The sequence below is a fragment of the Maylandia zebra genome, linkage group LG3 (assembly GCF_041146795.1).
Source record: "Maylandia zebra isolate NMK-2024a linkage group LG3, Mzebra_GT3a, whole genome shotgun sequence".
Lineage (NCBI taxonomy): Eukaryota > Metazoa > Chordata > Actinopteri > Cichliformes > Cichlidae > Maylandia > Maylandia zebra.
In genome coordinates, this window is record NC_135169.1 from 62,835,343 (window position 1) to 62,863,045 (window position 27,703).

At 47.1% G+C, this 27,703-nt stretch overlaps 1 protein-coding gene across 2 annotated transcripts; it reads left to right on the forward strand.

Annotated features, from left to right (window-relative positions):
- Nucleotides 1-308: 308 nt before the first annotated feature.
- On the forward strand, nucleotides 309-27,468 carry rap1gds1 (RAP1, GTP-GDP dissociation stimulator 1). Of its 2 annotated transcripts, XM_004575945.6 has the most exons (15): nucleotides 309-589; nucleotides 5,506-5,613; nucleotides 8,121-8,243; nucleotides 9,677-9,802; nucleotides 13,126-13,272; nucleotides 16,831-16,959; nucleotides 17,574-17,699; nucleotides 18,928-19,071; nucleotides 19,620-19,751; nucleotides 21,046-21,180; nucleotides 23,588-23,713; nucleotides 23,934-24,073; nucleotides 24,965-25,091; nucleotides 25,313-25,441; nucleotides 25,831-27,468. In XM_004575945.6, exons 1-15 carry the CDS (start codon nucleotides 586-588, stop codon nucleotides 25,956-25,958), a joined length of 1,824 nt encoding a protein of 607 aa, XP_004576002.1. In that variant the 5' UTR covers nucleotides 309-585; the 3' UTR covers nucleotides 25,959-27,468. The 2 variants fall into 2 exon arrangements, with proteins under 2 accessions (XP_004576002.1, XP_004576003.1); XM_004575946.6 differs by lacking the exon at nucleotides 13,126-13,272 and having other exon boundaries at nucleotides 310-589.
- The last annotated feature ends 235 nt before the right edge of the window (nucleotides 27,469-27,703 follow it).

Below are 27,703 nucleotides of genomic sequence, written 5' to 3' on the forward strand. Positions count from 1 at the left end.
AACATGAGGTCTGTACTTTTGCCACTGCTGCGGCTCCGCCTTTGACCTTTGAGTACTGTTTTCCGCTGTTGCGGTCATGAAATCTTTTGCATTAGGCTGCAGAAACAGTTGTAGTCCGTGTAGGACCGTCCTAAAAGACAGCGAGAGAGAAAATAAGGACTCTTTTAGTAACGGAAGGAAAGTACGTGCGCTCTTTTCTGCCACATTTTCCGTTTTCGGGCAGCGATGAGCACCATCGACAGGTCTCAAAGCGCTGCCAAATGTTTTAAGCTGAAAGACCGGAAGCCGCAGCGTGAAGCCCGCCCGGCTACCTTGACAGTGGCATGTCAAAGCCAGTCGCTGATACGAGACCCAGCCTACACGTCGTAACTGTGAAAGTGGATGTGAGAGGAAGTCAGATCTATTAGCCTGACCTACCAGCCCTGTGGCTGTGGTTGCTATTTAAAGTGGCTAACGAGCTAGCTAACCTACACCCGCTAACTTCACGATTCTGAGGCAGTTTAAAAGACGAACGGCGGCGCTAGTACTACTCTGTTTACGGAGCTGAACACGCCAATTTCTCTTCCACAGACACGTCCTGCCACGATGGGTGAGTAGACTGCTAGCTAGCCGACTCCCTCTGTGCCGGGTTTGCTAACCAGCTCGGCTCTCGCCATTCAGTCGGGGCATCCTCAGATGCTTGTTATGAAAGCGGCCGCAACATGCGACGTGTGTCTGACGGCGGGCGTTGTGTGTCGGCGTTGCAGCCACTGCGTGTGCTGCTCTGCTTCCACCGTGTCCCGTTTAACGCTGTTTTTAATGAAAAGCTGAGTGTAGCTGGATCGTGTGCTCGGCTGGGTGGGTGGGGTAGCGTTACCCACTGTCCGCGCCTCCCTTTGTAACAACGCTTTAGCCGGACGAGTATTACGTTTGATCACCGCTTCCCCGCAGCGTAGCTGGGACTGGAAAGCGGTCGAAGCAGCGCTCGGTTGGATGAATGTGCATCCTCTGAAATGGCAGTGCGCTGCTGCTGATGGAGCTCATGGCACTCTTCCATGTCCACAGCTGTTATGCAATGCATCCAGCAGCCCACTTTGTGCTGCTGGATGCATTGCACTGCTCTATGTGACGTTGTTGTTTCTGCATCTTGTTTGTGCACAGACTGAGCACAGAGCTCATGTACCACCGCATCTTTGTAGGTGTGTGTGTGAGCTGGCCTTAAAGCATGCTGTACATTCACTGTGTGTTACTGCTTACCTGTCAGGCTTCAAATGCAGCACTGCTGTGAAGAAGAGGCGTCAGTGATTGACAGCTCAAGCAAGCAAAATACTCCACCAACTGTATATTTGGCATCATGTCCATCATGTCTGTTCATGCCATTTGTGTGGGTTGTGCAGTGCATTAGCAGCTGACAGCCAGATCACTGCATCAGCACCTGTGATACTTTTTAAGGAACTGTTTGTGTGCACAACACTTAAAGCTGCCCATAGTCACTACTACACTAACTAATGACGAACATCCTATAATCTGTTTTAGATATTAAACAAGTGGTTTGTTGCTGCGTGGGACTCAGTTTGCGTGATCAGCAGATTGATGACTTGTAGTGCTCGTGATAGTCGGGGCTGGGTCAGGTGACCCTGAGTCCTCTGTTAGCTAGCTGTAGGCTGTGGGGGCTTCTCCACGCTGTGCTGAGTTTCCTCTTTTCTCACCTTTTTTCTTTACTCTGGTTCATTAAATGCTGACAGGTGTAATAATCAGTTATTACTCATCTCTGGTTCTCTTCCACAGCGTGTCTTTTGTCCTGTTCCTGTTCTTTCACCCGTAACTGGGCACAACAATAAGCCACTCCTGCTGGAGGTTTCTTCCTGTTAAAAGGGAGTTTTTCCTTCCCACTGTCGCCAACTACTTGCTCATAGTTGAACTGAATAAAATAAAGAGAAGAAGAATGAGCGAAATCAGATCATTAAACATTTTGGACAGGAGGCTGATGAGGTCAGTACGTGACCAGATCCTCAGGGATGTTTCATGTTGACAGTTTTCCTTCCTGTATCAACGCCTCCATCCCACTCTAAGCTCTTACTCTGCCTTTGTCTTCCTGACATATTGCTCTCTCTGCCCACCAGTACTGCATTATAGACCTGATACTGATGTTAATATTTAGTCGTTCAAGCTATCTGAATAGCATATGTCAGAATGGGACACTTTGAAAATGATATTAGCTCAGGCAGAGGCAGACGAGGGAGCAAAAAGAAGAGTTATTAGAATTAAACCCTAGATGACAAACACTGGCAGTTGAATTAGTTTTGTATTTCTGCTTTTATTGGCGCACTCGACAGGTGAGGAGCAAAAATGGAATAATATGGTAGAAATCTGACTTACAAACTGTAAGTAGATGGTGGACGTCTACAGGTAGACGTCCACTGGAAACATGTGTTGGGGAGTCTGGTCAGCCATTCAACGATGGTTCTAACTGAGCTCCAACATGACCAACACCTAACCACACAGCCTCGTGCTGTTCACCCACTTTCATTATACCTCATATGTAAAATGAACACGGAGACAACATGTACACTTAAATCAGTCTGGAAAAGACATGAGCAACATTACAGTTACTCTGTTTACTCTTGGTTTCATTCACTCATGAATGGGGCCCCGTATACGACAATTTTATTTCTTATATGATTGTTATTCATTCTAACTGTCATGAACAGTAAGAGTGATAATAATAATAACTGTACTGCATTAAAACAGGTGGGATATGCAGTCAGTAAGTGATGACGTATGAGTAAACTACACTACGTTTAAAAAGGCTGTTGTGTTTTAACATGTTTTAATACTTTGCATTAGAGCAGGGCACTATGACCAAAAACATTTATCACGATATACATTAGAAAATTTGCGATAACGATATAACTGACGATATAATTGACACGAGACAAAATACTTTACAACTCCACAACTTTATTAGTGCAAAAAACAAACAAACATCAATGTATTTGCACTTAAACAAGCAGCTGTTTTTATGTGTATTAAAGTTATATAAAAATGTAACAGTGCAAATTCCTTGCTGACAGTTTAACCAAAAGGCATTTCCAGTGGAAACTGGCCGACATATCCTCAGCACAACCATGTATAATATCCACAACACTTAATGTTACCGTATTGTGTGTGTATAACCTCTTTTTATGTTGAAGCACAGCACGTATCACTCCGCGAGGCTCCGCCTACAATAGCCGTAACGCTCCAACAATCCATCAAGCGGTGCAGCTTCGTAGCTTAGCAAAGTCATACTGAAACATGTGACAGAGTTTCGAGCGCCGTGCACATAAAATCGTTTCGAGGTCAGTAAACACAACCAGAATTCATACATAAGGCACACGGGATTATAAGGGGCTCTGTCGACTTTCAGAAAAATCAAAGGATTGGTTTGAAGTGTGCCGTATTTTACAAACAACACGGTAATAACGACGGCCCGCTAGCATGCTCTACCAAAAATAGTGCTTTGTTGTGTATCTGACGGACGAAAGCTAAACCAGTTCCACACCAGTGAAGCTGCAGCATTTTTACAAACTGGTTCAGGTTCATGTTTCATTCAACGATCCGCTTTCACTCTTCTTCTCCATCACCGCCATGTGCGTATGAAAACAAAGGCACTGCGCATGCGCGTTTCCCCCATATTCTATCACGGTATTTCATTTTCTTATCGTTGCCCAACATTATACCGGTATTACCGTGAACAGTATGATATGGCCCCGCCCTACTTTGTATCTTGTTCTGTTTAATCTGAACAAGCCCCTGAAAACAGTCGGCCTGTCTCGGTTTTTATTCCCACTGTTCAAAGGAGCTTGCAAAGAAAAGCGTCTGGACTTCTTTAAGTTACTTGAAGACGTTTCACCTCTCATCCGAGAAGCTTCTTCAGTTCTAAGGTCAAATGGTGGAGAGTCCCAGATATAAACCTAGTGGGAGTATCCCCCCACAGAGGGACAAAAGGACCCCCTGATGATCCTCTAATCGCCTGAGCCAAGGTGGGAAACTGGGCGTGGGTCCCAATCAGCCAGAGTTTCGGGTGAGTTCATTGTGAAACCTGGCCGCACCTTATCATGCGAATTCCTGAGGTCAGATGGCCCAGGATGTGAGTGGGCATTAAGGCGTCTGGGAAGGGATCTCAAAACTGGATTATAGATGGCAGAGAGTTGGTGTCGTAAACCCCCGCCTCTGTTCAAAGATGGTCGCTCACAGTGGACATAGATGGCTTCTTTCACTCCTCTTTCAAACCATCTGTCCTCTCTGTCCAAAATGTGAACATTGGCATCCTCGAAAGAGTGACCTTCCCAGGTTTCACAATGAACTCACCCGAAACTCTGGCTGATTGGGACCCACACCCAGTTTCACACCATGGCTCAGGCGATTAGAGGATCATCAGGGGGTCCTTTTGTCCCTCTGTGGGGGGAAACTCCCACTATGTTTATATCTGGGACTCTCCACCATTTGACCTTAGAACTGAAGAAGCTTCTCGGATGAGAGGTGAAACGTCTTCAAGCAATTTAAAGAAGTCCAGACGCTTTTCTTTGCAAGCTCCTTTGACTACGATGACCTGGATGACTGAGAACCTTCACAGACACTCCCACTGTTCATTTTAAAGCTTTTATCGAGTGGGGAAAAAAGTTGGCGTTCATCCTCCAGCTTCACTGTGTTTATGCTAACATAGCTGTGTTAGCACATCATTATACAGCAGCTAGCCCAACTTCAGTAACCTTACAAACATCACTGCTGTTTAGTTTCCTGTCTTTATGTTGGACGTGACAGCAGAGCTGTACGTTTGAATGTTTCAGAAATCCCTCAGTCTGAACATGTTATATTATTTAATCTGGAGACTTCCCAGTACCACCAGTAGTACGCGTACCACAGTTCAGTGACTGATATAACATCTATGAGTGTTGCTTTAACGTGTCAGGCCAAATGGCAGATGTGAGGCTGCTTCTTCAGAGTAGACGTGACTTTGTTTTAGTTCTTTATCAGCACGTTTTGAACTCTCGCCACTTTGTGGTTGCATCATGTGACATAGTCATCAGCACACCACACAGATGATGTTGATGTTATTGGAAATATAGTTGAGCTGTGTGGTTACAACTCCCAGTCTCTTCTCCCACTGAGCATTACACTTGCATAATTTAACAGTGGTATTAGATTAGTACTCGATGATGGCAGCACTGGAAAGTATTAGTAATCTGTTGTATTTATGGGTTGTTTGTACCACACTTAAGCCAACTGGTGTACTGTCCAGAGCACCGGTGAGGTGCAGTTACTGTAGATCCAGAGACAGAGAAGCTGCAGACATAATATGAAACCAGTGTAAAATTAAAAAAGCAATATCATGTGTGTGGTGTGGAGACGTGCAGTCTGCAGGTACAGTACTTTATTAGCTTCGAAGGCTGAATGTTAAACTTCATTCAAAGCTTTTTCCCACAGTTCCACAGTCTACGTCTGCCTGTCAGACCTTTGGTGATGAAATGTTTCTGCTTCCAGACAACCTGAGTGACGCCCTAGAGAAGCTGAAGATCGCGTCAACAGACAGCGCGACTGACAGTGTGGAGAGCTGTTTGGACTGCCTGCTGAAAGCCCTCGCCAACAACAGTGAGTACAGGCGTGTAACCTCCGCGTGCATCTGTCAGCACGCCTCCCTTGGACCACGTTTCTGAACTACAACTCAGAAACGTGAATAAATATCAGTCTTCATGTTTGGACTTGAGCTCATAAATCCGTGTGTTTACAAATGAACTGTACTTAACCCGTCCTCGGTTTTTAGTCTTCTGCATGTCCTCGCAGAATGATCACTTTTCAGATGTGCTCTGAATAAATGAATTGATTGGTTGAGTTACAGTACACACAGTTTCATAGATGGACCACTATAACAACAAGCACTGATCAGCGTGACTTATTGCACAGTGCCATGTTTGGTGGGGGTGATGGGTTGATTTATAGGAGTTGGACCTCTTAGTTCCACTGAAAATAACTAATTTCAGCACACTGAGACATTTTGGACAACTTCAAGGTCCCAGCTTTGTGGGAACAGTTGGGGGCCGGCCTCTTCCTGTTCCCACACAACTGCTCATCACCGCTGCACAAAGCAGGGTCCGTAAAACACACGGAGGAGTGCATTTGGTGTGGAGCAACAGTCCTGAGCTCCACCCAGGAGGACCTTTGGGATGAACTGGAGTGAAGAGTGTGAGACAAATACAGCCCTAACCCGGTGCCGTCCTGATGGACCTGTTATAGCTGCGTATTAAACCTGTGGATTAAGAAAGGCTCATACGTGAAGGCAGACAAGCAAATACTTTGTTATACTTACCTGTATGTGTGCCTTTGAAATTTGTTCAGGGATTCGATCATTAGGACAGAATCATAATGTGAGCCTTTCATTAAAGTACTGCTGTAGATGCTTGGAGCAGCTGTGCACGCCGAGCAAGTGAGACCAAGTGATGCTCGCACTCGGGTTATGCTGACATGGAAGCACAGCGCGATTATGTCATTGCTCCGATTATGTTCTTAGAAAATGCAAAATCCAACGTGTGCGTGTTTCTGACAGGAGTATGTTTCAGGGGTGAATAAAGTGCGTTTAGGAGACGATGCTTACAGCTGCTCACAGAAGTGCTTCTGTCTTATTAATGAGCCACAACAAATGTTCAAAGAGAAAAGCAGCAGGTCTTTCAGAATGAACGCTCATTGATTTACGTTTCCCAGTTTAGCTTTAAGTTCTAAAGTTATTGTGTTATCTACATGTGGCCTAATAATGATCCTTGTTGCTGTTTTAGAGGAGCTGCTTCACAGCTGCAGATTTCTGTCAGGATCTGCAGATTATACAGAACAAATAAAATGTTCACGTTGTCTTCCCAGCAGTTTCACTGGATGGAAGCGTTCGCGATGTCTTCTCCGGCACTGATAATTGCCGTCTGTCTTGTGTCAGTGACATAAAAAATGGATTTAATGTGACAGGACCATCACACAGCAGTCGCTTTCTGAAACATCAGCTGTGTATCGGATTCAGCACCACATACGAAAGTGACCCAGATCGGATTTGAAGATATGGGATTTGTGCCGTTCACACTGTCACCATGATGGATAGATGGTCGCAGAGGGTCAGAAAAGTCGGATTTGATGCGCTTTCGCCTGCAGTGTGAACGCAGCCTTAGACTCGGTCTGCTCTCAGAGGGGTTCATTGTTAATCGCGTCAGTCGTGATGACGGCACTAAAAATATAAAGATGCCCATTTGAGATGAACGGTGCTGTGAGGAAAAGATGACTAACAGTGATGAGAGACGGACCATCACAACACTTCTAGATGCAGGTCTGTGCTGCAGACAGAGTGGAGGTGTCAGTGAGTCCAGTTTCCTGCACCATCAAATGCTCTGAGAAACAACCTGTGACAGCAGAGGTCTGCAAAATAAATAAGACGTATCCAGTTCCTTTCTTTCCCAGTGGACCTGCCCTCTTCTGTACTGGGCTCACTGGTCTGCCAGTGCAGAGAATCTGTCCAAAGCTTTATTTCAAAAACTTTCATCAGGCTTTGTCATTATTCTGAAATGCAGCCCAGAACAACCGTGGAGTTGGTGGAGCTGTAAAGACTCAAACATGTTCTCTAAAAGAATTTAGCAAACGAAACGTGTCCCTGATCTTTGTTTCTGCTCAGCTGCTGCAAACATCACCGTACGACACAACACAGGAACATTCCCTAGTCATCGTTTTTGCACTTCCTGCACAATAACTCACAACAATCCCTCTTTTGATGCTGCACAGCAGTTTTGTGTTAAGATGGTAAATAATTGTTCACTGGACACAAAGATTTCTTCCCTCACACATTAGTTCCACATGCACGAGTCAATGCAGGATGTTTGAAGCAAAATGACCATCCTGACAGTATCTGGTTGTATAATTCAGCAGTGTTCCAATAAACACTTAATGTTTGCCTCTGTAAGAAGCAACAGTAAAGCTGCGCCTGATTTAATGTCAGTGCAGGCAGAGAAGTGCCGCAGTAGATATGGAGCTACGTTAACCACTGTTACTTCCACATGAATGCTTTACATGAATAAAGGTTTTCAGATGCGTTCACATGATTCGACTAAATTGTGTGTTTCCTTCCTCAGGCACTGAAGCCAGCATGAAGATCCATGAGATGGGCGTCCTGCCCCTGTTCCCCACCCTGTTACACCCACAGTCCTCCTGCACACCCAAAGTCGCCAACATTATAGCCGAGGTGGCAAAAAATGGTGAGGTTTGCTTTCTAGGTTTATTCCCCCACTAACACGATTCTTTCCTACATCTCAAAAGAGGGAGCGAGCTGCTTCCTTCCTTCCTTCCTTCCTTCCTTCCTTCATCTACCTGTGTAGTATCCTGGTGGTTTTAGGGCTGCGCTGCACACACACCTGATGTCACGCCTGGACCCTGCTCCTCTGTTGTCGGGGTTCTTAACGCCGTATATCTGGTTGGTTAGCAGCTGCTCGACTGTGCGGGACCTGACGTCACGCAGGAACACGTAGGAGGAGGAGCCCAGTTGTTCTGAAGCAGCTGTGGTGGCGTCTTGGGGACCTCGCGTCGTATGCGGCACAGATGTTTCTTTACCAGGGTGGGAACTCCAGGCCTCGAGTGTCCTGCAGGTTTTACACATGTCAGCTGAGTTAAATGCTGAATGAGGCCCTGAACATGAGCTCTTCACCTGATTCAGGCGTGTTCAGCAGGGTGATCTCAAAGCTGCAGGACTCCGGCTCCTGAGGCCTGTCCCAGCCACTCTGCTGGCTCCCAGTTTGGATCTTCTGCTCTGCTACTGTGTGTAGGATGGTCTCTGGGGCACCTTTGTGCAGGGATGATGAAGATCATCCTGGACCGTGGATCTGACACTCACAGCCCCTAGTCTTGGCATCAGTGGCTTCTTCCTCCTGCTGTGGGCAGCCTGTCGTTCCTCCTGGGTGTCTGCATTCCTACCTGGCTTCTCTGCGGATCAGTTCTGACACTCGCGTGAGCGTTGTCGGCGCACAGGGGTCACAGGGGTCACAGGGGTCACAGGGGTCATGTTTATGTGGATTTCAGAGCCAAACTGTCCGTGCAGGTTATTGTGTGAGCACAGGATCCATGCATGGCTTCTGTTTCCTGAGTGTGGTGTAAAGACAGACAATGATCAGAACAGGAGAAGGTCAGGATGATGGCTGGCTTTCCTGCAGCTGATCATCACTCCCCAGCAGTTTGCCAAGCGTGGCAGTGACCTGCTGGCATTTATGCCACTGCTTCTGGAAACGTCTGCTGGGCTACAGACAGTCCAGCAGTTTCACCTGATTATATCAAGCTGCTGCTGCTGCAGCGTCTTATCCACTCGACAGCCCAAATGATCCACACTGACTGATGAGGCCTCCTTCCCACAGACAGGATACGACGACTGTCAGTTGTTCATTCAGCAGTCAGTAATCTACTTCCTGTTTCATTTCCTGGTCTCTAACGTAACATTAGTAAGTGCTGGTACGAAGCCATCCCTGACCACTGCCTAACAGAAAGTCTGATTGTGTCTGATGAAAGGACGATGTTTTCAGCCTCTTGGTTGGGCTCAGCTGGTTTAAGCATGTGAAGATGAAATAACGGCCTTTGTATGTAGCTGATGCTCTGAGCTTGGTAATCTGACACAGCTGGATGCTGACCTGTTTTCTGCTTCCAGAGTTCATGCGGAGTCCCTGTGTGGAAGCCGGCCTCATCCCTCCTTTAGTCCAGCTGCTCAACTCCACCGATCAGGAGGTGCTGCTGCAGACTGGCCGAGCTCTGGGCAACATCTGTTACGACAGCCGTAAGTAGGAGTCTCACACACTCAGTCTTCACAGCACGTGGTGCAGAAGGATTTGGAGTTTAGGTACGTCATTTATTTATGGATAATGTGATGTTCACATGTTCTGACGACACACTGATTGACTGTCCCGCCTCCTGAACCTTGAGTGTTGCAGCTGTACCGTGTCTAGTTAGAAACATTAGAGGGGAAGTGTGTGAGTGCTGTACTTGTGTAATTAAGACAGCTTATTCATCTTAATGATAGTGTTGAAACTGGTACATGTAGCCTGTGTCTGAGGGTCGGGCTCCTGATTGAGCTCTAGAAGCTTCAGGCCTCGATGACGCTCTGCTGCAGACACTGCAGCTGCAGTGCTGACGGCTGCAGTGCAGATGCAGTTGGTACATGTAAACAGTGACATGTAAGTCACAGCTGTCAGGTCCGTGCATATTCTGTTGTGTTGCTAACAAGCTGGGTGTGTGGAGGAGTGAATACCCCAACCTTCGTACCCAACAGGACGCGTGTCCAGCACAAACCACAGAGGAAATGACCATTAAAGAAATCTCATCGTCCTTCCTGCAGCAGGGAGGATCTGTGCTGCGTCCTGCACTCCTGTGCACTCATGCTAGTTGTGCTTTGCTGTGTGCGCACGTGTGTGTGTGAGCCGACTTTAAAGGCCTCGCAGGTGCTGTGAGAGGCGCTGTGGGGCGGAGCCTCCATGTTGTGACAAACTGCTGCTTTCTTCTTAAGGTGCCTCGTAGTGTCGTTGCTGTGTGCAGCTGTGTGCAGCTGTGTGCAGCTGTGTGGCAGTTTAAAGGCTTTAAAACCAAGTTAGTACAAACGTCACTAATGTCACATGACTTTGTGTGGCCAACAGTAATGTTTAATGTTCTTCGTTATTAAACATTTGCACATAAATAAGTGACATCATATTCAGTACTTACTTAAAGTTTACTCTTCGGCCGCCCATCATCCGCCGTTTTTTTTTCGGCAAATTTATCCACACCCACCGCCGCGCTATGCATTCTGGGATATGTTGGGCCACGAAGTCTACACTGCCACAGCCTTAAAATTCAGGGAAATGAAGGACGCATTTCGAGCAGCCTTTGAATTGGGACAGCCTTCGTCGCGCCGCTGTGACGTAATCGGCCTTAAAATGCGGCCTTTGAGGCTGCAGACCCTGGATTGGGATACAGCCGTTGTGTCAACAAGGTGGGTGACAGCATGAATCACCATGGAGGCAGAGTAGTCAGGGTGAAGTTTAGATGGGATTCCTGAACGTGGGAATCACCAGTAAATCTCTGGGAGTAAGCATTCCTGCCAGGACGGCACGTCGTTGGGAGCGTGTGCAGAGAGCTGTGACGCTCTGTTACCTCAGCGCTGCTTCATGCACACTTTACTTTGTGCTATATTATGTTGTCCAAAAATCCAGATTTTATGTGTCATACTGCAGTACGGTTGCTATAGCAACGCCACACGTGGTCACATTTCCAAGCACGCATAACGAGACACGGCCCGCCATCAGTGCCAGCCTCTGATGACCGTCTCACACCAGATTATATGCACTTGCTAAATGTAGGCTTACGGTGGCAGTTTAAGTCCTTAAAGGAGAAAGGCTTCAGGTGATGGAGGTGGTGGAGGTGATGGAGGACTGTGGGTCGCACAGTGTTTTAATGTCGGGTCTGTACTGTCAACGCAGTGGAGTACAGACGAACCTGAGGCGCCGGACTGACCCAAAGTTACTTCAATGCTCTGAGACTGCTGATGCTAAATATGCCACACGGTGTGTGTGTGTGTGTGTGTGTGTGTGTGTGTGTGTGTGTGTGTGTGTGTGTGTCTAATGTCACATGGTGTCAGAGCTCAATCAGCATGAAACCGTTTGTCAGTGTAATAAAAACAGATGTTTGTTCGGTCAGTGATGTATGAAGATAACTGTCTGATTGGATGGTCGTTGCTGTCCTACGATGATGCATCAGCATCATCATCCCTCGCTCGCTGCGTTCTTCAGCCATGTTGTTTTAAACTTCAGTGGACAGGAGGTGAAAGTTGTGCCTCAGGATGGTCAGAAGAACCAACACCTCCGACTGCAGATGGAAGAAGATCGTTGGTGATGTTGCCTGACTCCTTCAAGTTGGAGTTCGGGTCACCTCACTGAGCAGAGTGAGGTGGTTTGTTGATCTATATATATAAATAAAGGGCGACTCTCAGCAAAGCCTCTGTGCAGCTGTGACACCATATCCAGCCCACAACTGTCGGTGTGTTCAGGTTAAATGTCTCCCTCCCTGCCGTCTGCACATCAAGAAAGGACCTGGGTCACAAAAACGCCTCGTCCATGGAAGCCTGTGCGCTCTTTATAAAGGCCAACAGTACGTGTTTTATGCCCAAACCCAGTTTAAACTGGTGTCACACAGGACTAAATGTGGACCCTAGCACCTACAAAGGCTCTACCTCAGCAACATCCAACAATACAACACAGAAACCAGTTCTGCAACATGTGGAAACCACAGTTTGACTATTCGAGGCAAAAACACAGCAGGAGACCAGTCCAGGTAACTGGGGTGGCTTAGAGCCCAGCAGAGGCCTCGGATGTGTCACCTACACTCGCAATCTTGAGTTGTTTGTTTTTTCCAGTGAAATCACAGGATACGACTTTAAGAGAACACACATTTGGTTACACGTCTCTTTCTCTGAAATATAAATCCACTAATGTGTGGATCCTGACCTGGACCAGGCTTTGCCATCAACAAACATAATCCCAGCTGGATATTTGGCCTCTTGATTCCTGGTAGGGAACGCTTTATGACAGTCGGTGGATGCTGGTTTTATCTACGTGTGGAGGCGAGTGTCCGAGTGTCTACAGCGTCACACAGTGATGGGCTTCAGTCCAGTCAGTGGTGTTGAAGACCAGCAGCAGCGCAGACAGGTCTCTGGTGAGCGGCACATGGTTCCTGTATCGCACTGAAAGCTCGGGGATCGATGTCCTGTCTGAGGACGCTTTGGCTCGCTGGAGCTTTGATTACATCTGCAAAGCTGCTGATTCGCTGCGTCTTATTGCTGCCACACAAAGCGAGCTGGGTTACTTACATGAACGGTGGCTGATAAGCAGAACAAACAACATCTATGAAGCCTCGCTGAACCATGACAACGACCCGTCTGCTTCGGACTGGACCTGAAGCGTCGCCGTAGTCCTTTCCTTTGTCGTTCACCTTTGACCTTTGACAGCCGTGGTTTAAATGGCTCTATGAATGCTCTGATCACTTAACCTTGCTTTTCCATGTTCCAGGTTGTTTTTGACCATCTGTCTTTGCTGTGTGGCTGATTTGTGTCCCGGCCTCTTTGTTTTGCAGATGAGGGCAGGAGTGCAGTTGACCTGGCAGGAGGGGCTCAGATAGTAGCTGAACACATAAAGTCCCTCTCCCAAAATACTGAGCCGGCAAATGAGAAGCTCTTGACTGTCTTTTGTGGCATGCTGATGAACTATAGCAATGATAATGGTAATGACCATCTCCCCCAAAGAAGCACTCTAACTCATCCTAACTAATGAGCGGATGTTCTGTTTCAGTGCAGACACAGTAGAATCCGACAGATTCTTTTCTTGCCTGGTTTCTACTCTCCTGTGCTCTCTCCTGTTCTTTGTTTCAGCTTCACATCTAATGTGCCATTATTGCTGCGAGGCTAGCGCTCCTCCATGCCTCATGTTGCTCTGCCTGACTCCAGGGGGCGTGTCTGTCACTGTCATTCGGCTGTAATCCTTTGTTGGTGACGTTTGTGTATCGGCTGGTCAGCAGCAGCTGCTTTGTTTGGTTACAGGTAGCTTCTATATGCACACAGACGCTGTAAACATGGACGTAGCTTTCTGAAAGGTGACGCTTTTCTCAGGCACGTCCGGTCACACTGACTCAAACATGTCTGTTTGCAGCCGTGCATCACGAAATCTGATTGTAAAACATTCTCCACACAAACTCGATGCTCAGTTTGATGCACAGCGCTGCCACACCTGCAGCAGTTTGTCAACAACACTGATAGCACAGCAGCGGTGATGACACGAGCACAGTTTAACACACTGGATTATTGTTAACATGAACAGCTACACTTCATGACGGCTGGCTTTCAGCTGCACCAAAACTTTGGTCACAAAGGTCAGGATGCTGACAGGCTCTTCCTCGGCCTCTAAAGTCTTACAGACATGAACAATCATTCACACGTAAACACGCACACGTGGAAATGTTGGCACATGAATGCGATCAAGGTGTTCATGTCTTTTTGATAGATGTCAAATGCAGCTACACTTTAAAACGGGACGATTTCTAACATGAACATTTCACTTTGAAAGACCAGTGTTGTTGTTTTTATTGTCGCTCATTAATAAAATGAGCGCCCCCTCTGGGTGGTGTAGGCGGCGCCCCGCTGGGTGGCGTGGTCACTCGAGTTTGTGAATGTGATTACATGACAGTGAGGTGACGTAGGTCTTTATAAATCAAACCAGAAGCGAGGTCAAAGGTCACGTTTCCTAAAAATCCTGTGACTGTGAATAAGGTTAACATCATGGGTGCTTCTACTGAAAATGTTTGACCTCAAGGTCAGAGGTCATGGTTTCTAAAGATCACATTTATTTGTAGGTGACCCTAGATGGAGGCTGATAGGTGGCACTGGTGGGGTTGACTTCACGTGTAGCTGCTGTTGAAGCAATGACACAGGGTTTGATCATAGCCTAGTGTAATGTGCAGAGACGGGTTTGAACAGGATCGGTGGCGTCTAGCTCACCTTCAGCGTGACAGTTTTGGCAGCTGGAATGTGGACCGGTGGTTTTGGTAGCGCTCGTTTTAATGGTTGGTTTCTGACAGCGATGAACCAGTGAGACTGACCAATAGTAACTGCATTAGAGGGGAAACAGCCTCGAATGGCTGCAAGCTGTCCCCATCAAAGGGAACCATGATGGCACACTGGTTTCCAGCGTCCACACAGCTTAAGATACTCACTGACTCACTGGGTGGTTCAGGCCTGTGGGATATATCAGCTCATTGGTTTGGGGCATTTCAGGGATGTCGTTGGGTGGCTGTGTTAAGTCTTCATCCACTGCTCTGTCACTGCAACTGTGCCTCATCTAGTTTCATTACTCTTCTTCCTCCTGCCATCGTGTCCATAAACTCACTGCTGTTTCCACTGTGCTGCAACCTCTGCAGCTCTGACAGCAGCTCACACTCATGCTTACTGCACTGCGTGTGTGTGTGTGTGTGTGTGTGTGTGTGTGTGTGTGTGTGTGTGTGTGCGTGTGTGTGCTTGTGTGTGCGTGTGTGTGCGCGTGTGTGTGTGCGCGCGTGTGCGTGTGTGAGTTTTAAGACATGTATGTGACCTACACTCATAATTTCAGAGTATCAGTTTAGTGGGGGAGGGGGAGTTGAACTGTATGGGTCATAGGTCACATTTAAAGGGGAAAGTTTTTAAAAAATATTTTTGTGGTATTTTAATAAGGGTGTGTATGTTTGGATGGATAGAAAGATCTCGAATAATAATAATATTATTAATAATAATATTAATAATATTATTAATAATAATATTAATAATAATATTATTAATATTATTATTATTATTATTATTATTATTATTATTATTAATATTATTATTATTATTAATATTATTATTATTAATAATATTATTATTAATAATGTTAATAATATTATTATTAATAATAATAATATTAATAATATTATTATTAATAATAATAATATTATTAATAATGATAATAATGATAAATAATTATATTAATATTAATAATAATAATAATATTATTATTATTATTATTATTATTATTATTAATATTAATAATAATAAATAATAATGATGATAAATAATAATATAATAATAATAATGTATATTTTATTAATTAATGTGCTCAGTCCTCTGCACTTAATCCGTTCATTCAGTGAAACAGTGGGCAGCTCTTGCTCAGGGGTACATCAGGGTAGCCCTTCAGTGGATTTGAACCTATAGCCATGGAGTAGCAGAGCTGGGAGGTCCAGTGCTTCCAGTCTGTGCCTTTCACAGATGTGACTGGTTTGCTGGTGGGTCACTGATGGTCTGGCTGATCCATGGAGCAACACACCGACCTTTGAAGGCATGTGACTAAACACATGGGCGGCCATTCACATTACTGAGGGGCATTTTGAAGAAGAAGGCTGTACTCTGGAAGGTCGGCAGCGTCATGAAGACGACAGTCTGCCACAAGATCCTCACCGAATCCCTGATTGGTCAACAAGACAACGGGCGTGAGCTTCAAAGCTGAGCAGAAACACGTCTACAGACAAAAGGACGTCCTGGAGCTGATGGACAAGTCAAAGTCTGGACTTGAGTCCTACTGAAGAGGTTTGGTTTGAGTGTCTGGACCAAACTGTTTGGACTCAGAATAAACACATGTAGTTTTCTCTTTGCTGTCTCATTGACTCAGGCTTTGGCCTCTTCTTGTTGAAGTATAAATTCAGTGACTTCACCACCTTCTTGTGAGTTCCTCCAACCACAGCCTGGTCTGATTACTGTTTCACTTAAATCAGTCTGACCAGTGAAGCGACTGAAGAGCCGATGAAGAAGTCTGAGAGCATTATTACCAACAGTCCAGCGTGGCAGTGGTGATGAGATGATGTGGTTCAGGACTGTGAGGGAACCATGAAGTCTGCTAACAAAGTCTGAAGGAGAATGTGTGGCCAACAGTTGAAGCCCAATGATGTCCATCTCTGCATGGACAGACAGCAAGAAAACCAAATGACGAAGTCTGAACTCCAAGTCAGACACGTGGACGTGACCTTAGACAGGCCACGCCTGCTCACAAATCCTCGGTGTAGCTGCATTAAAAGTACGTTGGAAGAAGAAGTTTGTCCTTCCCACTGTGGCCACAGTGCTGCTCAGAGGGGGTCATGTGATTGTTGGTGTTTCTTTGTTATTAATGGCTCCACCTTACAATAGGTGCGGCGACCGTTGTTGTGATTTGGCGCTGTGTAAAAATAACATTGAGCTGAGTTATGTAACACTGACAACTCTGTGCCTCTCTGCTTTTACAGATTCCCTACAAGCCCAGCTGATCAGTATGGGTGTAATTCCCACTCTGGTGAGGCTGCTTGGCATCCACTCCCACAACACAGCCCTGACAGAAATGTGTCTAATTGCCTTTGGCAACTTGGCCGAGCTCGGTGAGTTCATGTACACGTGCATTTAGTCTGTGACAGGACTTTAAAAACAACAGTAACATGTGTGGCACCAGTCTGAGCCTTTTCTAAACTTCACATGCTGAGTCCATGAATAAGTAGCAGCAGCAGTGCTACAGACCATCATTTCCTCCTGTCACATGTGACGGCTGTTCCCACTTACGTTTTTGTGGTAAAGAGACTTTTACTTCATCAGTGTTTTTTCTCTTTAACAGCTTAAATAAGCTGCACAGTACGATTTTAAGCAAATAGACTAAATATGGAAATTAAAATGTGGTTTGTGTTTAATACAACACAAACTGACATTTCAGCCCCCCCCCACACACACACACACACACACACACACACACACACACAGTAGCAGTCTCCGCCTCCCCATGATATTGATGCATAGCTTCCAGATAGTCCCATGTGTACTAGTCCTTCCAGGCCTGGAGGATCGTGCACCATGTCCCACGTGGTGCGGTGGCTCGTCTGGCTTCATGTTCCAGTACAGAGTTTAACCTGTTAGACACGCTCTCATGAAACACAGTTAGCTCAGTTAGCTGCAGTGAGCACACTCGGTGCACTAGTGAGCTTTCTCCTGTTGTGTTTTCCAGAGTCCAGCAAAGAGCAGTTTGCATCCACCAACATTGCTGAGGAGCTGGTGCACCTCTTCCAGAAACAGATGGAGCACGAGAAGAAGGAAATGATTTTTGAAGTTCTGGCTCCGCTCGCAGAAAATGGTAACGGGTTATTTTCTTTAACAGCGTTGTTATTCTTCAGTCAGGAGGAGGCCTTGGAGGCTGCAGGGCTTCACATGGACATCATGCTCACCACCTCCTGTATAGTAAACGATGCTGTGACTCATCAGGCTAACTGCACAGTCATGGCAGCTCCTGTGGGTCTCAGCTGCCTGCTTTCACACACCAGTGTGTGAGCAGCACAGAGCTGACTGTTATCACCATTGCAGGCACACGAGTCCTCCCACACTGTCAGTCTCCAGGACAACGTCCTACTTAACTCCAGAGACGCTCTGCCTCTTTTATTTGTCATGCAGCTTTTCATTGGACAGACAGCTCTGTTCTGTAATAACCTGAACGTCAGCGTCCTGGTGGCGCACGCTTTGAGCCACGCTTTCAGTGTAGCATCGGTTTACTGGGAAAACGCTGGTTACTGCATGCAGGCTGTGCTGGGACAACACGAGCCTTTAGCTTGAAGGGTGGCTCAGTGCTCTGTGAGACAGAGGGATGGTTGCTTACGACGTACTGGCGAGTTCGTCTCGTCTGCACGGACCCGAGCCTGTTTCTGCCTCTGTGGCCTGCCTACAGCAAACAGCCTTTCTGTTTAGTTGTCTCTGGTTGCCACGGCAGCCGGCTCACTGGTTGCAGCATCACCTGTGTGGTGATTGGTGATTCTCATTACTTTTGATCTCATTTGGGGATAACTGTTTGTTGTTAGGGTGCATTGTGCCACGTTTGTCTTGTTAGTGTTACAGGTGAAACGAGTCTTTCAGAGGAACCTGGTGCAGCTCTGTCTCCTGTTCCTGGAGCTTTAAAATCATGCATGATTTAATTATCTGCATTGATCCGGCTGTGACTGTCATTAGCCTCAGTACCAACGATCTGATTAAACCAACACTGTGTCCTGAGTTCATGACCACAGACCTGCCACTTCTCATTGTTTTAGCCAGTTTGGCTCCTTCTGGGGTACAAACCGCGCTGGGTGGGCTGAGGGACCGTAGCAGTTTAGACTGATACAACAGGCCTGTCTTAAAACGCTGGACCTGTTTGAATCTCAGTGACCTCCAGAGCTCAGCTTTTCTAGCTTCTAGGAGGCTGAACAGTAGCGCTGGTGGCCACCAGTACTTTTCATGTAGGCTCCTGAAGAGCTCGGGCCAGTCAGGGACAGGCTGCAGCAGATTGCTTCAGGCTTTGGTGCTCTCTGAAGGTCTTCTCTGCCTCCCTGTGCCAGATGTCATAAAGCTGCAGCTGGTGGAGGCGGGCCTGGTGGAGTGTCTGCTGGAAGTCGTGGCTCAGACGGTGGATGGAGAGCGAGAGGAGGACATCGCCCAACTGAAGACCGCCTCTGACCTGATGGTTCTCCTGCTGCTCGGGGGTATGGCTCTCCTTAATACAGTTGTTCCACAGCAGCCTTCAGAAGCTACGATAGCATCCTCGTCTGTATGTGATAATGTCTCATATTGTGGTCTCATTGTGTTTACGGTCCCTAAAGCTTAAAACAAGGACACGTGTCGGAGCAGCTGCAGCTGCATGTGCTCCTCTAGTAAAGTTCTTATAAAAACACAATGCTTTGCAAAATATGCAACCAGATTGTTCTTGGTAAAAGTAGAAACAGCAAACTGGAGGCAGAAACTCTCTGAGGCCAGCACGCCAGAGAAGAAGCAAGCAGCGAGTGCTGCAGACGGCTCACGTGGGTGAGAGGAAGAGCAAACGCTGGGAGGAAACCACTGATCCCAGTTCAATGCTGGAAATGGAACTAGCTCCTGATCACGTGATTCATTTAGTTTAGCCCTGACATCTCTGCTGCTCCATGCGTGGTCCTGGCTCTCTGCAGTCTTGCCACACATTAGCAACCCAACAGTAACAGTGCTGACAGCTGCTCTGTTCCTGCCTCCTTTCTTCTTGTTTCCTGTCTTTGTGCAGACGAGTCCATGCAGAAGCTGTTTGAGGGAGGAAAGGGCAGCGTCTTCCAGAGGGTCCTGTCCTGGGTACCATCTCACAACCATCAGCTGCAGCTGGCCGGGGCGCTGGCCATCGCTAACTTTGCTCGCAATGGTAAGCTGTGAGTCGCTCTATGTTTGAGGAAGTCAAAATGTGAACTATGGAGTGACATGATGCCACACTGTGGAACGTTGTGCCCTCCAGCACCAGTGTTAGACGTTTCATCACTGAGGGGATGGGAATCTGGAAATGTCAGCCCTGTATCTTAGTCCCAGTGACTCTGGAACTCACACCAGTTTAATGACACTCACTGGTATCCCAGTTGAACGATGGAGTGAAGAAAGAAACGCGCTGACCTCCATGTTTTTCTCCCTCACTGAAAATAAACGTCAGTAATGAGGAATAAAGCAGCACAGAGTGTTATTAGCATTACCGAGGAGGCATCGTTGGCCAGACTCACCTGGTAGCTGATAATAAAACACTGAATCCTTAATGACCTGGTGATAGTCGGAGCAGCCTTCATGCACAGAGTGCAGCACACAGATCCAGCACCTGTGATGGCTGCAACATTTCAGTCACATGTAACAGAAGCTGAAGCTTCATCGCTCCCACGTGTTCATCGACTAGGAGAGAGCGGCCGTTCTTTCTGGAGATGAACTCCTGGCGTTACTCTTACAGGAAGTGATGTCATAGCCACGTCCTGAAACTCACAGACAGCAGCACCTAAATATCGGTTAGCACACTGCTACACCAGTATCCCCAGTACAGACACACAAAGCAAACTTTAGAAACACCAGTTTCACCACCATTATTCCCAAAAGTAACACAAATCAGAACAACAGTAAACCAAGGCCATGGTTCTCATACGAAGACCTGCCAGAGGCCCCGCCCACTCTGTGTGTTTATTAACCCATCAATAGACATCACTGAGAGGAAGTCGAGCGTTCTGCCACTTTGTGAGGATGCTCACAGTCAGCACCCTGAACTAGATTTAACCTCTGTTACACGCTTTAGTTGCATCGACCCTCCATTATCACCAGTTAGAATCCAGACTAATGATTTATCCTCAGTACTCCAATAAGCACCAAATGCTCACCACTGTTTCACCTCGTTCACAGTATTCGATTCATATCCTTCAACACAGAGTTGGAGAAAAGCAGTTTCTTCAGTAGCAACAACTAAAATCTATGATCCAGTCTCCCAGTTGCTGGGAGGGTTACACCTGTGGGGATCCATTACACCAGTATCACAGGCTCCTGTCTGGGGCTGTTTTCATTTAGGCCACATTCATTGGGTTAGAGTCTGGGGGTCGTCTGCAGCTTTAAACAGTGCAGATAAGGATCATTTGTACCCACATAACCACACAATGTGTTTATGCACCCAACTATACTGTTCCTGCTGTTTGCAGATGGCAACTGCATCCACATGGTGGACACTGGCATCGTGCAGAAGCTTCTGGAGCTGCTGGATCGGCACGTTGAGGAAGGAAACGTCACTGTTCAGCACGCAGCCCTGAGCGCCCTGAGGAACCTGGCTATACCTGGTGGGTCAATATATCAGGTTACAGGTGACACCTGATTGATGACAACCAGATGTGGACACTGCAGCTACATAGTTGCTCTAATGATAAGCTTTGTGAAGTCTTCATGCATGAAAATGGGATTACAAGTCCGTGCACACTACACGTGCACACTACACGTGCACACTACACATGCACACTACACATGCACACTACACATGCACACTATATCACCAAACGTATTGTCTGCCTGCACACGATCTTGGGTGATGTCTCATCCACAGAGTTTAATATGATGTTGGCCCTCCCTGTAACAGCTTCAACTCTTCTGGGAAGGGTTACGATTTCCAAGTGTTTATTCAAACTCTTAAACAGTCACACAGAGCGCAGGCAGACATGTACCGTCTGGGGACTGTGTGGCTAAGCTGCTGTCCTTCCCAGTTACCTCCACTAACAGTTGGCTGGAATATTCAGACGTTTCACAGTTTGACAGTTGTCCACTGAGCTCCAGAGATCGACCCATTCCTTAGAAAATGTTGACCCGCGTGCAGTCCTGAGAAAAACTACGTACACCCTCACTGTGGCAGCCAAGTGCTGCCAGTCTATTTGACTTCACTTATAATCAGCAAGTAGGTTTGAAAAGCAGTTGGAAATTTCGAACGTAGGATTTCACAGGATACCTGGAGTTGATCTTTCCTCCACCTCCTCTCATCACGGCGGCAGACACGTCGTAAGGCGCGTAGAGTCGTTTAGCCAGCGTTGGGAAAAGGTTGTAGGGCGCTTCATTTTAGGTGCAACAGCGTCAAGGATAGAAGAGCATGTGGATAACAAGGTGTTTGCAAAGTCTTCAACCATATGAGAGGCAGAACAACCAAAAGTAGTGGATGCAGAATTCAGGAAAGACAGAGAGAAATCTGCCGCAGTTTCAGCATCAACTATTCGTAAAGTCCAGTTCAGTATCTAAGTCACCATGACTGGGGCGTGGTCGGAGATCCCAACGTTGTTTATATCCTTTATGCGAATGTCCAAGCCTCAGGAAAAGACCCAGTCAAGGGTGTGGCCCTTAGCCTGGGTAGGTTCATCTACCCACTGAACGAGGTTAAGAGTCAGTTAATGCAAGAAAGTCTTTAGCTTCAGTCTTTAGTCCTGAGGGGAGGCAGTCAGGACTGAGGATTTGCACAAGTCATTCCCCACAAGCACCTCTTTCCATGTTTTATCGCTAAGTTCATACCCTGATGGATGCATTGGAGAGCAGTTAGTATCTTCCCCAAGGATATTTGACCAAGTGGCCGGCATAGTGTGCAGGAACATCTGTGCCGAGTATAACCTGGAAGTCCCGAGGTCAAAATGGGAGATGCCCCCAAGACCGAGCTAAGATCCTGTGGGACTTCCAGATACAGACGGACAAAATGGTGGTGGCTAACCAACCGGACATAGTGGTGGTAGACAAACAGAAGAAGACGGCCGTAGTGATCGATGTAGCGGTTCCGAATGACAGCAATATCAGGAAGAAGCAACACGAGAAGCTGTAGGGGTACCAAGGGCTCAGAGAAGAGCTGGAGAGGATGTGGAGGGTGACGGTGGTCCCAGTCGGAGGACTCGCCCACATGCTCGTCAAGAAGTCATTCATGAACAAGTTCATTTTATTTTCAACAAAACAATCAACAGATCGTGAGGGTGTAACATATAATCTACTAGTAAACAAACTGTAAAACAAACAGCATGATACATGTTATTAGATTATTCTGTTATTATATGTTACCTTACCTTATATGCTACCTCATGCTAACATCTCAATAAATAAGTTACTGTAGAAAGAGAGTTTTATTCTTTGGATAGACTCTCTCATTAGCTCTGAGATAAAGACGCTGAGCTCTCGCTGTGGAGGATTGAGCACTGCCTGCATCTTCACACTGACCACGGAGCTGCACACGGCAACATAAGGACTGACTGATGTCACCGCTCCGTCTGCAGCTCTTTACATCCTCAGCTCTGCTGCTCAGGCCAGGAACTAGTCTGATCCTGTGGCTCTGCTCTTTGTGTGTGTTACTGCACACTGTGGGCTCTCTGCTGCGTTCAGCTGTGGATTTATGGCACACTTCTCCCTGTGATCTGCTCCGTCATGATCCACCTGTGACTCATCCAGCCTGCAATAATCACTCAGCTCTTACCAAATACTGCCTGGCAGCCACGGGTTTAATAACAGCATATTGCTGATGTTCTCTTTGCTGGTAGTTAAAGAGCTGACGTTTCCTCGTGAGTCAGCTGATGGATCTTTATGCTGAAATGGGAGTTCTTCCCGAGCTGTTGTTCAGGGTTGGGAAGGCCAGCTGCTTCACAGTGAAGGAGGAGCGGTGTGCCTGATGCTGTCAGCGCGATATAACTTTGTTTTTTGTTGTGAACAGTGTTTGTTCTGTTATTTCCTCTGCAGTGGTGAACAAATCCAAGATGCTGTCAGCTGGAGTGGCAGATGTGGTGTTGAAGTTCTTGCAGTCGGAGATGCCTCCAGTGCAGTTCAAACTGCTGGGAACGCTACGCATGCTCATCGACACCCAAGGTAAACGCTGGATTCTGTCTTTAATGTTCAGTTTTATTCATGTTGGAACCGTTGGTATCCAAAGGCATCATTATGGTGATTGCTGGAGTTCTGCTTGTGCGGGGCAATGAGGAGAGGTTCTTAACAGCCTTCATTTTGAGTCATTAAGACAAATATGAAAGCAGCTACTCACGTGTGCAGCATCAATGACGGCAGCCTTGCCCACTGTGTGTTGGCTCAGCTGAAGCAGCAGACCACCTGGGAACCAATGGGAAGCTGGTGGAAAGGCTGGTGGAGTGGTGCGAAGCCAAGGACCACGCAGGCGTGATGGGCGAGTCCAACAGGCTTCTGTCTGCCCTCATTCGACACAGCAAGTCCAAGGTCAGACCACACGCCATCACTCACCCTCCAACACTGCAGCTGTGCTTGTTAACTGCTCAAGTCTGCAGCTGGTCCACATTCAGGTTTCCAGAGTGGGAGGTAATCCAGGATCGCAGCCTGGCAGACGTTTGGAAGTCAAAGGCATCGATAACGACTGAGCTCTGAGAGCTAACTGCACCCACACGTGCTGATTATGTTGTGTAGTGAAGATCAGTTAGCTGGCACTGATCAGAGTTTCCCAGAAAGTTCATCCTGCATGTTTGAGCAGCTTCTTTTTAGCGTTATTGGAGCTGGAACGTCACTGTTCAGAGACCAGGCTGGTAAACACTCAGCGCTCACCTTTGACCTTTACAGAGGAGAATATTCAGGATCATTTCACTAACACTGCTTTTTATTTGGACGCTGTCACCTCCACCCATATTTGTGAATTCGTTTTCTTAGCTAATATAGGCCAATCTCCACCCTTGCTTTCATACAACTGATCTTCTCATGGCCTCTGACAGTCGTCTCTGTGCTGCTAGACCTCAGTGCAGCGTCCGATGCTGTCCACCATAATGTCCACCATAATGTCCACCATAATGTCCTATCAGAGCGATTAGCATTGAAGGTACTGACAGTCGAATATGCTACATACATTGAACTGAACAGTCAATGTTCAGGCCCAACGGTGATTTCTGATTGTTACACCTGATTTCTGGACTCCTGTGGCTGGATTTGTTCTGCATGTGTGGATGAGAGGCCTTTTATGGAAGATGTGACTGTTTGATTTATTTTAAATGATAGAACCTGTCACATGTAACTATTATTACATGTAGTTCTCTTTAAAACAGCTCACAGTGCGCTGAACCTCTGCGTGTTTTTAATTCTGTGGTTTTGTTTTTCTCTCTTTAGGAGGTAGTGAGGACTGTCATCCAGGGAGGAGGAGTCAAACACTTAGTTACCATGGCAACCAGTGAGCACATGATCATGCAGAATGAAGCCCTGGTGGCTCTGGGTCTCATAGCAGCCCTGGATTTAGGTAAGCTCCAGGCAGGATCCATGATCCCTGTCGTCACCATCTGTGACACAGAACATGTTTTAGGTGTGAGCAGCTGTGGTTACATGCTACTGTTGAATTTCAGATAATGGACTTTGAAGGCGTTTCAGGAGCCGTGTTGCACACGAGCGTGTTTAGAAATGTGGCGCTGAAGCTTGTAACGTTTGTGCAGCACTGCAGCTGGATGAAAGTTTGCATTTCAGTTGCAGCTGAGAAGGACTTGGTGGGAGCCGGCCTGGTGTCTGTGCTTCACAAGCTGCTGTCAGATGAGAGGAGCGCACCGGAGATCAAGTACAACTCCATGATCCTCATCTGTGCAGTCATGGGCTCAGGTGAGACTGTAACCACTCACATGTTTGAGCTCTATGTGACGGCTGATTGGCTGCAGAGATCAAATGTGTTGTGCTGATGAAACTCTGGATGTCTTCGTGTAACGCAGCTTTAAAAATGTGAAATAACAGCAGGACAAGAAGGTAGCAGACGGACAAATAAAAGCTGAAACGGTTCAACCGGTCGGTGTTTCGGCGCCCTGGCGTCAGAGCGCTGAGGTCACTGCGTCTGCCTGAGTCTCACTGTCAGTGTGCAAGCGATGGACTGCCTCAGCAGCAGGAGTGTTGGAGGGTCTCTGCACGAACTGCTGTGTTTAAACACGTGATTAAACACTGTGCATGCTGGGACCTGTGCCTTTGATAACACGCCTGCCTCCTGTGTTTCTCTTCAGAGCCGCTTCATAAAGAGGTCCAGAGCTTGGCGTTTATCAACATCGTCTCCAAGCTGAGGGCTCACGAAAACAAGACGGTATCACACCAGGCGTCGCTCACAGAGCAGCGGCTAACGGCCCAGAGCTAAATGACTGAGTCTGACCCCGCCCACACCTGCCCACCCCAATGCCTGCCTGATACCCACCTCTCCAGTGACACCTCACCACTGCGCTCCCCCGTGCCCCATCGTCATGTGCCAAGGTACCATGTCATGTGAACTGCGAGCCAGATGTCCACTCATGTCTCTGCCACCTCCACTAGGGTTAGACTGATGTGTAATACTTTGTGCTTACCTACAAGCTCAGCTTTTATTTTGAAGACCTCACCATAATTCCAAACTAGTCAAAGTGAAAACCTGTTTTTAGACGCGCGACGGATACAGTCCTCTGGAAGCCATATTTGTAGTTTTATTCAGACGGTTAGCAGGAGGCTTCACACACCAGCTGATGTGTGAGCCACTAACGAACGCATTAGTCTAACCCTACCCCCTCTACACGTGCATGCGTCTCCGTAGCTCCACCAGAGCGCCACAGACTGCCTGATGCAATAGATCGAAGACGACACTCCTTTATGACCATAGCTGTGACGCCATCTGCCGGTAAGCCGTCCAAGAAAGTGTGCACAGAACATCCTTCCTGTTGTGAATCTTCTTTGGTTTTTCGAAGCAGACAGCCATGACGCGCCCAGCTGTGTCCCATGTAGATAGAGTACACGCTGACTAGGAGCTGTGCATGTTTTAGTCCCGTTCAAGGTGTGCCGCGTTTACCTGTCCGCTGCTTGCATGCTCCAGAGCATAGCCAGCCCTCTTCCTGCTGACACCTCGAGTCCTGGACTCGATTTTATTCCGTTTTTAAATTGTGCTGTTCAAACAGTTCAAACAAACAAAATACGAGCAGAGGAGCAAATTGGACGTGTGCCCTTCCTAACAAATGATGGCCTCGGCAGGAGCTCCTGGACTCTATCCAAGACATCATACTGTGAATAATGGTCTTTAATTGCAGACTCTGGAAGTTTCACAGGAATTTGTAGAGCGTACAGTAACAGCAGGAGAGGTCAAATCCCACAGGGTCAGTAGGAGCTGCATGTCGGATATATGACATCCTTCCTGTTAGTACGTGGTAGCTCTGCCTGAACACAAAAAGCATCAGTGAGCTGTTATTGTTTCAGACTGTCAGGAAACCTCAGATCAGGCCCCACAAACGCAGCCCCGAGTGTCCGTGGGGTCACTGCCGTGTACGCTCTGTGGCCGCACAGCTGGAACCGGGATTAACAGTTAATAGGACAGACACAAAGCAGCCCCCGCACGGCGCCCTCTGGAGGACACACTTGGTTTACATGCAGCAGGTTGTCGTCCGTGCTCCTCACCCTGTCCCTGTCCCTGTCCGGGCCCACACCTGGTCCTTTTCTTTTTTAAAGGTATGAATGGTTATTTATCAGAGTCGTGCTCTTCTATGACACATGCCAGTAGAGATCCTTAGTCACTGCATCAACTACTATAAGCATATATGTTTGTTGTACATGTCATGAGTTGTATATTTTGGAGGATTGTAACTCAGATAATTGTAATGCAGATAATTAAAGACGATAGCTGGTGACGACTCACGTGTTCTTGTTTTGTCTAGAGTGAAGCTCGAGTCCTCGAGTGAAGTCAAAGAATCTTTAGATTTGAACTGAAGATATAATTTAAGCACACAGACGGGTCACATGATGAAGGGTCGTGTGGTGTGGACCAGAGTGCCACTGAGTTCATCTGACTTCAGGACGAGTCACTTTTTATTCCCCACAAACAGTCAGTGCAGCAGCTTTTACTGCAGCTCAGTGTTGACGGTTCAG